The sequence below is a fragment of the Microtus ochrogaster genome, chromosome 10 (assembly GCF_000317375.1).
Source record: "Microtus ochrogaster isolate Prairie Vole_2 chromosome 10, MicOch1.0, whole genome shotgun sequence".
NCBI lineage: Eukaryota > Metazoa > Chordata > Mammalia > Rodentia > Cricetidae > Microtus > Microtus ochrogaster.
This window is the reverse complement of record NC_022016.1, coordinates 54251732-54263765: the sequence shown is the minus strand read 5'-3', so window position 1 is coordinate 54263765 and position 12034 is coordinate 54251732. Positions and strand designations below refer to the sequence as shown.

Below are 12034 nucleotides of genomic sequence, written 5' to 3'. Positions count from 1 at the left end.
TGGGAATTGAACCAGTGCCCTTTGGAAGAGCAGCCAGTGTTCTTAACCACTGAGCCATCTCTCCAGCCCCTTCATGTAATTCTTTAAGTTTGAATTTATTTGAAGACGCCAAGCAAACTTTTTTCTGGAAGTGAGTTCTTAGGATAGGGCCTCACTATATAGTAAGGAAGAGGGTCAGAACAGCACGATGAGGAGAGGACCCTCATAAGGCCAACCAAAATGGGGTGAGAGCAATGGAAGGAAGGAAAATACCCACGAAGATAAAGGATTAAAGATAATTTGGAAAATCAGTTATAGGGAGCCTAAGCAACTAAGTAAAAGTATTTAGTATCATAAGATTTCTTACTCTCGTGAAAATGGAGTTTTCAACACAAAAATGGGGAGAAAACTAAACGAGTCTTGTAATGCTGGGTTCAGATAAGAAGAATCGGTGTGAGCTGTCATTTTTGATTTATAAGCTGATAATCTAAACTAAGTCCTTATTTCAGGAAAAACATTTTGGGTAAGTGGCAGAACTTGAGTGATTCAGTGTCTGAACCCTTGGTTGTTGCGGGAGTGGCCATGGGACTAGGGATATACTGCAGTTGGTGTGGGGCTGGCCCACATGTGTTCCCAGCACACCATAAACCAGGTAATCCCTAGCATGCGGGAGATGAACATAGAAGGATCAGAATTGTAGGTCATCATCAGGTACTTGGCCAGTTTGAGGCCAGCCTGGGATACATCAGACTTTGTTTCAAAAACACAAAATCGGGGAGAGGGGATCTGTGTGTTTACAGGCATCTATGTTCTGAAATTTACACATATTGCATAGCTTTATACTGAGAAGGCTTAGAAAACCCTATTTGGGGCTGGAGAGATGGCTCAGAGGTTAAGAGCATTGCCTGCTCTTCCAAAGGTCCTGAGTTCAATTCCCAGCAACCACATGGTGGCTCACAACCATCTGTAATGAGGTCTGGTGCCCTCTTCTGGCCAGCAGGCATACACACACACAGAATATTGTATACATAATAAATAAATATTTTAAAAAAAAAAAAAAAGAAAACCCTATTTGATCTACCGGGAATCACTCAGGGCATCAAGCATGCTAGGGAAGTGCTCAGCTCTAAGCCACATCCCAGCTTCATATCTTGGTCTTTGTTTTTTGAAACAAAGTTTCTCTGTGTCGCCTTGACTGTCCTGGAACTCTCTTGTAGACCAGACTGGCCTGGAACTCAGATCCACCTGCCTCTGCCTTCTGGGTGCTGGGATTAAAGGCAAGTGCCACCACACCTGTATTTTATTTATTTATTTACTTTTAATTATGTCTTGGTCTTTAAATATCATTTGCCACTAAACAATTTACCTGTTTGTTTATGTGCACACCGTGATGAGCATGTGGAGGCCAGAGGACAGCATGGGGGAGTCAGTTCTCTGCTGTCACTCAGGTCATCAGGCTTGCGACCAGTACTCTAGTCACTGAGCCATCTCTCCAACCCCCATCCTGTTTATTTTAAAGCTTATCAACAGGTATGTGGCCTTGTAGGCAAACTCAGCTGTTAGTTTCGTAATTTGATGCCTTAAACTTGGAGTTTGGGTGGGCAAGTTTGAGGTGGGGAATAGCTGAACTGCCGAGCAGTAGCAAGAGCCCCGTGTTTCCGTTGCTTTGACGGTAGGTGTGGGGGTGTTCTGTGTGATTGCTCCTGAGAAGGATGTTACTGATGCTGCCTGTTTTCTTCAGCTCTGGGACATCCGCAAGAAAGCAGCTATCCAGACATTTCAGAACACTTACCAGGTGCTGGCTGTGACCTTCAATGACACAAGCGATCAGATTATCTCTGGTGGAATAGACAATGATATCAAGGTATGGTTGTTTATATTTATATTTACCATTCATGTATCAGAAGCTAATCTTTCTACAAATTTTGAGATTGTACAAGGTTGGCACTTAATGCCAACTAAAAAGAAGATAGTGACCTGAAACTTACTTTTTTTTGTCTTTTTCTGATTACTTCCTAAATCAAAGGTTACATATAAATGTATATCGGCTCATATAAATGCCATCAAGGGCCAGATGGTTAATAGGATATGTGCAATCCGTGGGTAGAGGGGAGCTGTGACAATACAGAATATGGCCAGGTTTGGTGGCATACGACTTTAATCCCAGCACTCTGGAGGCAGAGACAGGCAAATCACTATGAGTTCAAGGCCAGCCTGGTCTATAGAGTCAGTTCCAGGACAGTTGGAGCTACATACAGACCCTTTCTCAAATAAAGAATACAGAATGTAGTTAGGCCCTGACTAGGTATTTGTTTATTCATTTTTAATTACATTTATTTCTGTGAGTGGAGGTCAGAAAAGAATTTGCAATCAGTTCTCTCTTGTCCTATGAGTCCCAGGGATTGAATTCATGCTGTTGGTCTTGGTAGCAAATACATTTATCTGCTGAACCTTCTCACCCAACAGAAGACACTGACAATTGTTTTTAGCTTTTTGCTTTAATGAGACAGGGTTTCTCTGTAGCTTTGGAGCCTGTCCTGGAACTCGCTCTGTAGACCAGGCTGGCCTTTAACTCACAGAGATCCGCCTGCCTCTGCCTCCTGAGTGCTGGGATTGAAGGCCTTCACCAACACCGCCCAGCCAGCTTCATCACTCTTAACAGTTAGTACAGTGCTTTCCAGAGCAGAGGTCGTGCTGCTGACAGCCACCCGCTGCCACCCAGAGCTGCCCTCTGTGCCAAGCCCCATCTCCGATGTCTATCAACCATTGAACTCTTTGTCCAGTAGCTCCTTTTCCAGGATGTTGGGGACATATGAATGTGTAGCTTTTGGGGAACCACATTCTTTTTAATTGTGAGAATTTGATTCTCCTGTCTTCACCACAGGTCAGACAGACCGAAGAAGGGTTCTTACCACAAACAGTCTGGATGCTGCTGCTGGGCCTTCTGTGCATCACAGTGCAATGTAGTCGGAAGGTCTGCCTGGTCCTTGTGTAGTGTAGTTTACTGTCTTCTCAGAGGCATGTATTATCCCTCCTCTTAGGGCGGGGTCTCTGCAGAGAATAAATCCTAGCCATTGTATGTTAATATATACCAGTTTTACTCTGAAATTTGAACTTATCTCAGATATGAGAAACATAAATATAGCCCCATGAATACTACAGTTAAATTTAGCTCTGTATTCTAAAATATTCTTTCCTATGTTTTTGGAAAGTGTCCTGATTCTCATAGCCCTGCGGCCTTCATTTTTCTAAAGTAAGTCTTGGTTTGGAGTTCTCTTGGTTTGTATGTGTAGCTCTGGTTGACCTTGAACTCACAGGTATTCCTCTGCCTCCTGATGCTGAGATTAAAAGTGTGTACCACCACACCTGGCTTGTTTTGTTTGTTTGGGCGGTAGGTTCTCAAACTTAACATCCTTCCATCTTAATTTTCTGAATGCTGGCATTGTAGGCATGTATTTAGACATTCAAAGTGGGGTTTTTTAAGGTGTGTGTGTATATAACATCCTTTAGGAAACAGAAGAGAGTATCTGATCCATTCAAAGTGGGGTTTTGTTTTGTTTTGTTTTGTTCTTAGGGGTGTGTGTGTACCTCCTTTAGGAGGCAGAAGAGGGTGTCTGGTCCCTTGGAGCTGAGTTAATGTTAGTTGTTAGCCAACCACTATGGGTGAACAAGGTTACCGTGCATCAGCTACTCTGGAACAGGAAGTTCTCTTAACCACCAAGCCACTTCTCCAGCCCTAGTATTCAAATTTTCACATCAGTGCATGCACCTAACTCCTTTCTGAATATTAAAAAATGCCATGCTTTAGAGGACGTCAGATATTTTATTTATTTAGAAAAATTACATGGCAATATTAAATGAAGTTTTTTATAATACCAATGACCTTCACAAAATTGCTAATCTTTTTCCTTTTGACATCCAGACTATTTCTGTTCCTGTTAATGTTTATTTTTACATATTTGCTTAATCGCTTATTATGTAAATTTTTTATATTTTGGCTTTAGAGTTATTTTTAGGAACTGCTCAATAATATTTAGAGCCTGCCATGTACCAGGCATATGCAAAGCATTCCTATTTGTAATCTTTCAGAACGGGAGAGCACTTGCCTAGTGTGCTTGAGGCCCTACGTTCACTCTCCAGCATTACTAAAAGTATAAAAGACAAACGGACAGAAGATATGCTGGTGATGTCATCAATGGTAGCACTCAAAGCTCTGGACTTGAACTTGAACAATGAACAAACAACAAAGGGCAGAACTCCTAGACAGATACTCTTGTGTCTGTCTTCCAGAGGAGGCTCAAAGGGCTCTTTGCATAAATACGCTTTTCATTTTCTTTTTTCTAAACATACATACATACCTACATACATATGTAAGTACATACACATTGTTTCTATATACATATTATAACATAAGATGAAAAATCTTAACTGTTTCCCAGTTTCGTGTTTACTATATATGATCTTGGGCTTTGTTTTCATTTTGTTTTGTTTGTGTCCCTGCTTGGCCTGGCGCTTGCAGCAATCCTGCCTCTGTCTCTAGTGATGTTCTCATATACATACATCACTGTAACTAGCTTTGTCTACTTTTATTTTTAATTTTTAGTTTTGAGACCTCTGGCTTCAAATGCACTATATAGCTAAGGGTATCTTTGAACTTCTAATCTTCCTGCTTCTCCTCCCAAATGCTAAAATTCAGGGGTGCCGTTGGCTCGCTCTCTTTCCTTCCTTCCTTCCTTCCTTCCTTCCTTCCTTCCTTCCTTCCTTCTTTCTTTCTTTCTTTCTTTCTAAGATTTCTAAGACAGGGTTACTTTGTATAGTCCTGGCTACCCTGAAACTCATCCTGTAGACCAGGCTGGCCTCAAACTCGGAGATCTGTCTGCCTCTGCCTCCCGAGTTCTGGGAATAAAGTTATATACCACCACCGCCTGGTCTTTATGATTTTTTTGAGATGGTCTCACAGCCAAGTTAGTCTGGAACTCTGTTATTCAAGCTGACCTCGGGTTTAAAATCCTTCCTCATCTGCCTCCTGAGTACTCAAATTAGACAGACCAGTAAGCCTGTCATCTGGTTTATATAGTTATTTTTCTTTCTTTTTATTTTTTTATTTTTCACTTTATTTGATGTGTATGAGTATTTTGCTTGCATGTGCACATATATGTGCACCACATGTGTGCCAGGTGCCAGCGGTCAGAAGGGGGCACTCGTTCCCCTGCAGCTAGAATTACAGTTGTGAACCACCATGTAAATGCTGGAAACCAAACCCGGATCTTACACAACAACAATAAATACTCTTAATCTCTGTGTCATCTCTCTAGACTCTGATGTGTTTGGCTTATTCATTTGCTTGTTGCTGTGGCCTTATTTGTGCTTGAACTGGCTCTGGACCAGACTGGCCTTGAACCCACAAAGATCTGCCTGCTTCTGCCTCCTGTGTGCTGGGAGCTGAACATAAATGTGTGCGCCACCACACCTGGCATTTCTCTGCTAGTTTTCAGTTTGAATCCTGAGTGCAGTTTTGTGTTTTTACAGGTTTGGGACCTGCGTCAAAACAAGTTAACCTACACCATGAGAGGCCATGCAGATTCTGTAACTGGCTTGAGTTTAAGTTCTGAGGGATCTTATCTCTTGTCCAATGCAATGGACAATACAGGTAACTTTGGAGAACAAAGACGTTCTGGGACTAGTGTCTGTTGACCGTAAAAGTGGGGGTGGGGGTTGTAGCACAGATTCTAATTAGTCTTAATAATAAAAACCTGGAGTCAGATATCGGCATAAAGAAAAATCAGAGAAGGAGCCAGCCACTAGAGAGACTTTACCGCTGAATCCTCAGACCGAAGGGGGCAAGATCCTGCCTCTACAAATCCTCGGACTGAATACTCTGAACTCCTATCTCTTCCCACCTTATATTCCTCTCTCTGCCCAGCCATTTCCCTTCCTGTCTCCATCTCCCAAGTGCTGGGATCCCCTTTATTTGAGTTCTGTTTCTCTTTTAGACAGATTCAATCCTGTGTAGCCCAGGGTGGCCTTGAACTCACAGAGCTCCCTCTGGGTTAAAGGTGTGTGCTGGGCAATGCCTGGCCTCTATGGCTAACTAGTATGACTAGCTCCACATTCTGATCTTCAGAAAGCTGTCAGATCACAGACAAAATATCACCACAGGAGTTAGTATTAAGTAATGTGTATTGGGAAGTGGTGATATAGCTCAGCTAATTAAGCTACCTATGTTCAGACTAGATTATTTGAGTTTGCTCCTAGGACTCCGTACTGAAAGGAAAGAGTCAGCTGGGCGGTGGTGGCACACACCTTTAAGCCAGCACTTGGGAGGCAGAGGCAGGCTGATCTCAGAGTTTGAGGACAGCCAGGGCTACAAAGAGAAACCCTGTCTTGAGGGTGCGGGGGAGGAGAGTAATTCCCATAGTTGTCCTCAGACTTTCATATGCATCGCATAGTACGTGTGCTCCCTCGCTTATTCGCTCCATCTCCTTCCCTCACGTGCACACACTAGATAAATAAATCTGTTAAAAATATTTTGATCAGGAGTCTGGGGGATAAATCAGTGGGAGAGTGCTTGCCTAGCATCATGCAGCCCTGGGCACAATCTCCAGCCACACAGAAGGATTAGAGGGAAGTGTATATTAGACTAGATGAAAGTCCACGACAAAGGGAGGCTGACATTTCACTGTCAGCTAGAAGACAGTTGAGGTGAGGTGATCTAGAATCCAGGACTCTAATCCCAAAGCTCCTGTGTAGTCTGAACGATTGTACACACAGCGTTTCTCCTCCCTGGGATTCAGGCATTCCTATGTAGGTAAAATGGTAAAGGGCTGGATTTTCCCTTGCTGTTGTGCAGTAGTCTTTCTGTACACCATGAAGAAGTGTCACTGTGATTGGTTTAAAAAATGCTAAACAGCCGGGTGATGGTGGCGCACGCCTTTAATCCCAGCACTCAAGAGGCAGAGGCAGGTGGATCTCTGTGAGTTCGAGACCAGCCTGGTCTGCAGAGCTAGTTCCAGGACAGGCTCCGAAGCCACAGAGAAACCCTGTCTCAAAAAAGCAAAAAAAAAAAAGAAAAGAAAAGAAAAAAAACAAGCCTAACATATTAGCCTAGCCTTCTAGCCTTCATGGTTAATAAGAAGTCTCTTTGTTATGATTTGGGAGCTGGCTGGGGGACAGAGAAAGACTCAATACACATAGCACCCGATGTGAGGCACCAAATGAAGCATTTATTTGTTTGTTTGTTTTGTTTTGTTAAGACAGGGTTTCTCTGTGTAACTTTGGAGCCTGTCCTAAAACTCACTCTGTGGACCAGACTGGCCTTGAACTCACAGAGATCCACCTAAAGGCTAGGTGGTGGTGGCAGAGGCCGGCAAATCTCTGAGTTCAAGGACAGCCAGGTCTACACAGAGAAACTCTGTGTTGAAAAAAAAAAAGGAGCTAGAGAGATGACTCAGAAGTTAAGAGAACTGGCTACTCTTCCAGAGGACCCAGGTTCAATTCCCCACATGGCAGCTCACAGCTGTCTGTAACCATCTAGGGAATCTGACACCCTACTAGATATACATGCAGGTAAAACACCAATGTACTAAAAATAAATTTTTTTTTTATTTATTTTTTTTGGTTTTTCGAGACAGGGTTTCTCTGTGGCTTTGGAGCCTATCCTGGAACTAGCTCTGTAGACCAGGCTGGTCTTGAACTCACAGAGATCCGCCTGCCTCTGCCTCTGCTGGGATTAAAGGTGTGCGCCACCATCGCCCGGCCCTAAAAATAAATAATTTTTAAAAAGGAAGAAAAACAAAAGTTTACCTCAGCTGCATATTCAAGGTCAGCCTGGGCTACACAAGACTGCATCCAAAAAAAAAAAAAAGCTGATGTTTTTGTTGTTGTTTTTCTTAGTTTTACAGAACAGGAAGCCAAGACATAGTCTCATTTTAACCTGGCATTACCATTACAAAATTAGATTCAGAGTTTCTGTTTTCCGAGGCAAGAATGTGTGGTAGAACACTCACCTGGCATATGTGAGAGCCTGGATTAAATCCCCAGGACCTTAGGATGGCGACAGTGTTCATATGTCCTGAGGTTGGGGACAGTATTGTATGTCCTGGGGTTGGGGGCCAGTGTTGTGTGCCCTGTGGGTGGGGATGTTCCTATATCCTGGAGGTGGACATGTGGATATCATGAGGAGAGTATCGTGTGTCCTGATTCTCATCGTGGAGGTTTCTTGCTATATTATTCAAGTTTAGACTGTCAGAGCACCTGTCAAATTGAAGGAAAGGTTGAGTCTTTACAGATGCGCATCACAGCAGTCAGTGGTGTTTAGATTCTTATGAGTGGGGAGATGGCTCAGTTAATAAAGGACATATGTAAAATCCAGACATCTATGACCCTAGGAATGGAGCTCACTGGTCAATCGGTGAGTGCTAGACTTAGTGAACGCTGTTTCAAAAAATAAGGTAAAAACTGAGCATGGTTTTCCAGACTCAGGCCAGCTGGCCTTGAGTCTGGAAAAGCATGGGATAAAACCGGACTTGCTGAACATAGCGGACAATGGGGACTGCAGAGAACTCAAGAACAAGGGCAATGGGTTTTTGATCCTACTGCACGTGCTGGCTTTGCGGGGGCCTGGGCGGTTTGGATGCTCAACTTACTAAACCTGTATGGAGGTGGGCGGTCCTTGGACTTCCCACAGGTCGGGGAACCCTGATGGCTCTTCAAGCTGATGAGGGAGAGGGACTTAATCGGGGGAGGGGGAGGGAAATGGGAGGCGGTGGCGGGGAGGAGGCAGAAATCCTCAATAAATAAATAAATTAAAAAAAAATAGGAAAGAAAAAAAAAACTGAGCATGGTAGTTCATACTTTTAATCCCAGCACTTGGGAAGCAGAGGCAGGGTGATCGATCTCTGGGAGTTCAAAATCAGCCTGAGTAATCTACATAGAGAGTCCCAGACCCAGGAGGGCTATAAAATGAGACCCTGTCTCAAAACAGAAAAGAAAGAAAGAAAGAGAAAAAGGTTAGCCACTTGTATCCAAGCATGAATGTGCACTAAGCATGCACGCACATTGCATACACACACACACAAAAATTAGTTTATTTAATGTATATGAATGTTTTGCTTGTGTGTGTATGTATGTGTATATGTGTGTGTGTGTATATATATGAATGAACTGTACATGCTGGTGCCCTCAGGGGCATTGGCTCTCCTGGAACTGGGGTTACAGGTGGTTGGTTGTGAGTCACCATATGGGTTCTGGGAACTGATCCGAGGTCCTGTGCAAGAATTTGTGCTCTTAACCGCTAAGCCATCTCTCAAGCCTCCAAAAAATTTTTTTAGATTAAACAAAATCATTGTCATATTGAGACTTTGCTGGATGTGATTCTGAATTGGCAGAGGAATCATTTGGAAAATGTTTTTTTATTTTGTATGTTTTATAATCTGTCTCACTCTCCCCCCAAAACTGCCTGTGGGGTGTGTGTGTGAAAGGCAGAGAAACACAGGAAGATTTAACTACATCGTTGCAATTTCTATGTCCTTGGCTCTCCCTCCTCTGTGCCCTTAGCTTAATGAGGATGATGATCATTAGTGACCCCACTGGAAGAGTGAGAGTCTTATCTGCCGGGTGGTGGTGGCGCACACCTTTAACCCCAGCACTTGGGAGGCAGAGGCCAGCGGATCTCAGTGAGTTCGAAACCAGCATGGTCTACAGAGTGAGTTGCCAGACAGTCAGGGCTGTTAAACAGAAAAATCCTGTTTCAAAAAAAAAAAAAGGAAGAAGTCAAAAAGAGCCTTAGCAATTAGTATTATGTCATGTTGGACCTCCTTAACCAGGAGACAGTATTTGTTACTGACATGGAAGCTGCTGGCTTGTAGTTGTGTTTGTTGTTTGATTGGCTTGGTTTTGCTTTGTAGTGCGTGTCTGGGATGTTCGGCCCTTTGCTCCCAAAGAAAGATGTGTGAAGATATTTCAAGGAAATGTGCACAACTTTGAGAAGGTGAGTGGCACCTGCCACGGGGTTGGTACCTGTCCATTTGCTCTGAAGAAACATTTATTTAGTGATGCTAAAGGGTGAAGAGTTGTTGGCCCTCTGAGAATGAGTGAAGTCTGATAACCATCATCCTCGAAGCTGCTCTCTCTTCTGCCTCAGCGTCCCTGTGCTCTTCCAGGAGCAGGCTCCGCATCTGCCTCAAAGTTTGTAGGACTTGTGACTTCAATGCCTCCCTCCCTAACAGGGCATCCTGACCTTTTATTCCTTATTCCTTAGGAATCTCAACCCTGTAAATCAGTGTCTGTGGACCCTGACTCCCATTGCTGTTACCAGATACCTGCTGTTAGAGCTGTGGGTCCATACCCATTCCCCTTGTAATCACGATGGCCTGAGTCCAAGAGAATTTTTCTCAAATCCTCAAGTATCTGATCAGCTCTTTTGGAAGCTGCTTTTTTTTAAGCATTGAGATTCTTTTTTTCTTTTTTTTTAAATATGTATTTATTTATTATGTATACAATATTCTGTCTGTGTGTATATCTGTAGGTCAGAAGAGGGCACCAGACCTCATTACAGATGGTTGTGAGCCACCATGTGGTTGCCGGGAATTGAACTCAGGACCTTTGGAAGAGCAGGCAATGCTCTTAACCACTGAGCCATTTCTCCAGCCCCAAGCATTGAGTTTCTTAAAAGAGATTAATGATTTTCTTTTGAGAGTTCACTGAGATTGTTTTACCCTATAAATCAAATCTTATTTTTGTTGGGTTTGGGTTTTTTTTTTCTTCAAGATAAAGCAAAAGAATTTAAAAAAAAAAAACGTTTTAATGAGGATCAAGATAAGTGGAGCAAAGGGAGCCTTTGTTTAAAGACAGAACAAATTTTTGTTGCCAGGTTTGTTCTTAATAACTGTAGGTTAAGCATTTCTGCATCTAGTTTTTTGTGTGGTATAAAATTACAAAGCAGGCTGGAGAATTGACTCAGCAGTTAAGAGCACTGGTTGCTCTTGCAGAGGTTGCAGAGGACCAGGGCTTGACTCCCAGCAAACGCCTGGCAGCTCACAGTTGTCTGTAACTCCATTCCCAGGAGATGTGATGCCCTCTTCTGGCTTCCTCAGTGACCAGGCATACCTCAGGCATACCTGCAGACCAAACACCTAAAATAATACACATAGAATAATGAGATAAGTATTTGAAGAAGAATAAGTAAAATTACAAAGCATGCTGTTCTGAGCAGGGATATATTAGCTGATATTTGTTCTGGGGAGACACTCAAAGCCTAGTAGAAAATTTAAAATCAATTGACTTCTAGTATAGCAAGAGGAGTTTGGCCTATTAACTGTCTTGTACATCCCTCTCCTTACAGAACCTCCTGCGGTGTTCTTGGTCACCTGATGGAAGCAAGATAGCTGCTGGCTCAGCGGACAGGTAAGGGCTCCTGGAGTAAGGTAGAGAATGATGTGGCTGTTCGGGTCTCGCATTTAAAGTGTGGGTGTGAAGACAACAGGCATCTTTACCCATGTGACTAAGGGGCGCCCTGTAAAGCACAGCGTCTGCTTTACTCTCTACAGTACTACTCCTGTAGCGCCGTGCCACTACAGATCTGTACGCGAGCCGGGAATTGGGCCTGGAGATTTAAAAACATGCACAGAGATAGACAGAAAGACAGAAAGAGACACGGGTCACCCTTGATACAAGAAAGCCAACTCAGGGGCAGTTTATATAGTGCTCTGGCCACACGCCTTTGTTTCAGCCCAGCATTTGGTCATAGCTGCCAGTACAGATGATGATTTAGAGCCATATCTGGGCTCAGTGGAAAGTACCAGCATTGCTAAGCAAAATGGGCTGAAGTTTCCGCCAAATTTATAAACCAGAACTTTTTTACTTGTGAATTTAAACTGGTTCAGGGCCTTATGTTGTGAGGGAGAGAAGGGAGAGAATTCACCATCAGATGCTGTTGTTTTTAATTGTCCCTGGTGATGTGTACTTGGGAGGAAATCAGGTGGAGTAGGGAATCTGAGGGCCAAGGACACTGTGGAAACTCTGGAGACTCTGGTAGGGGCATGTAAGCAGGGTTCTG

The 12034-nt window shown here is 43.3% G+C and overlaps 1 protein-coding gene across 1 annotated transcript in view; it reads left to right on the top strand.

The window, feature by feature from the left end:
* Positions 1–12034, top strand: part of Snrnp40 (small nuclear ribonucleoprotein U5 subunit 40) — a 32137-nt gene that overhangs the window by 12486 nt on the left and 7617 nt on the right. Inside the window, exons 5-8 of the mRNA XM_005353156.2 lie at positions 1721–1843; positions 5509–5629; positions 9885–9967; positions 11321–11382. Coding sequence (XP_005353213.1) covers positions 1721–1843; positions 5509–5629; positions 9885–9967; positions 11321–11382 — 389 coding nt within the window. The remainder of the gene's footprint in view (positions 1–1720; positions 1844–5508; positions 5630–9884; positions 9968–11320; positions 11383–12034) is intronic.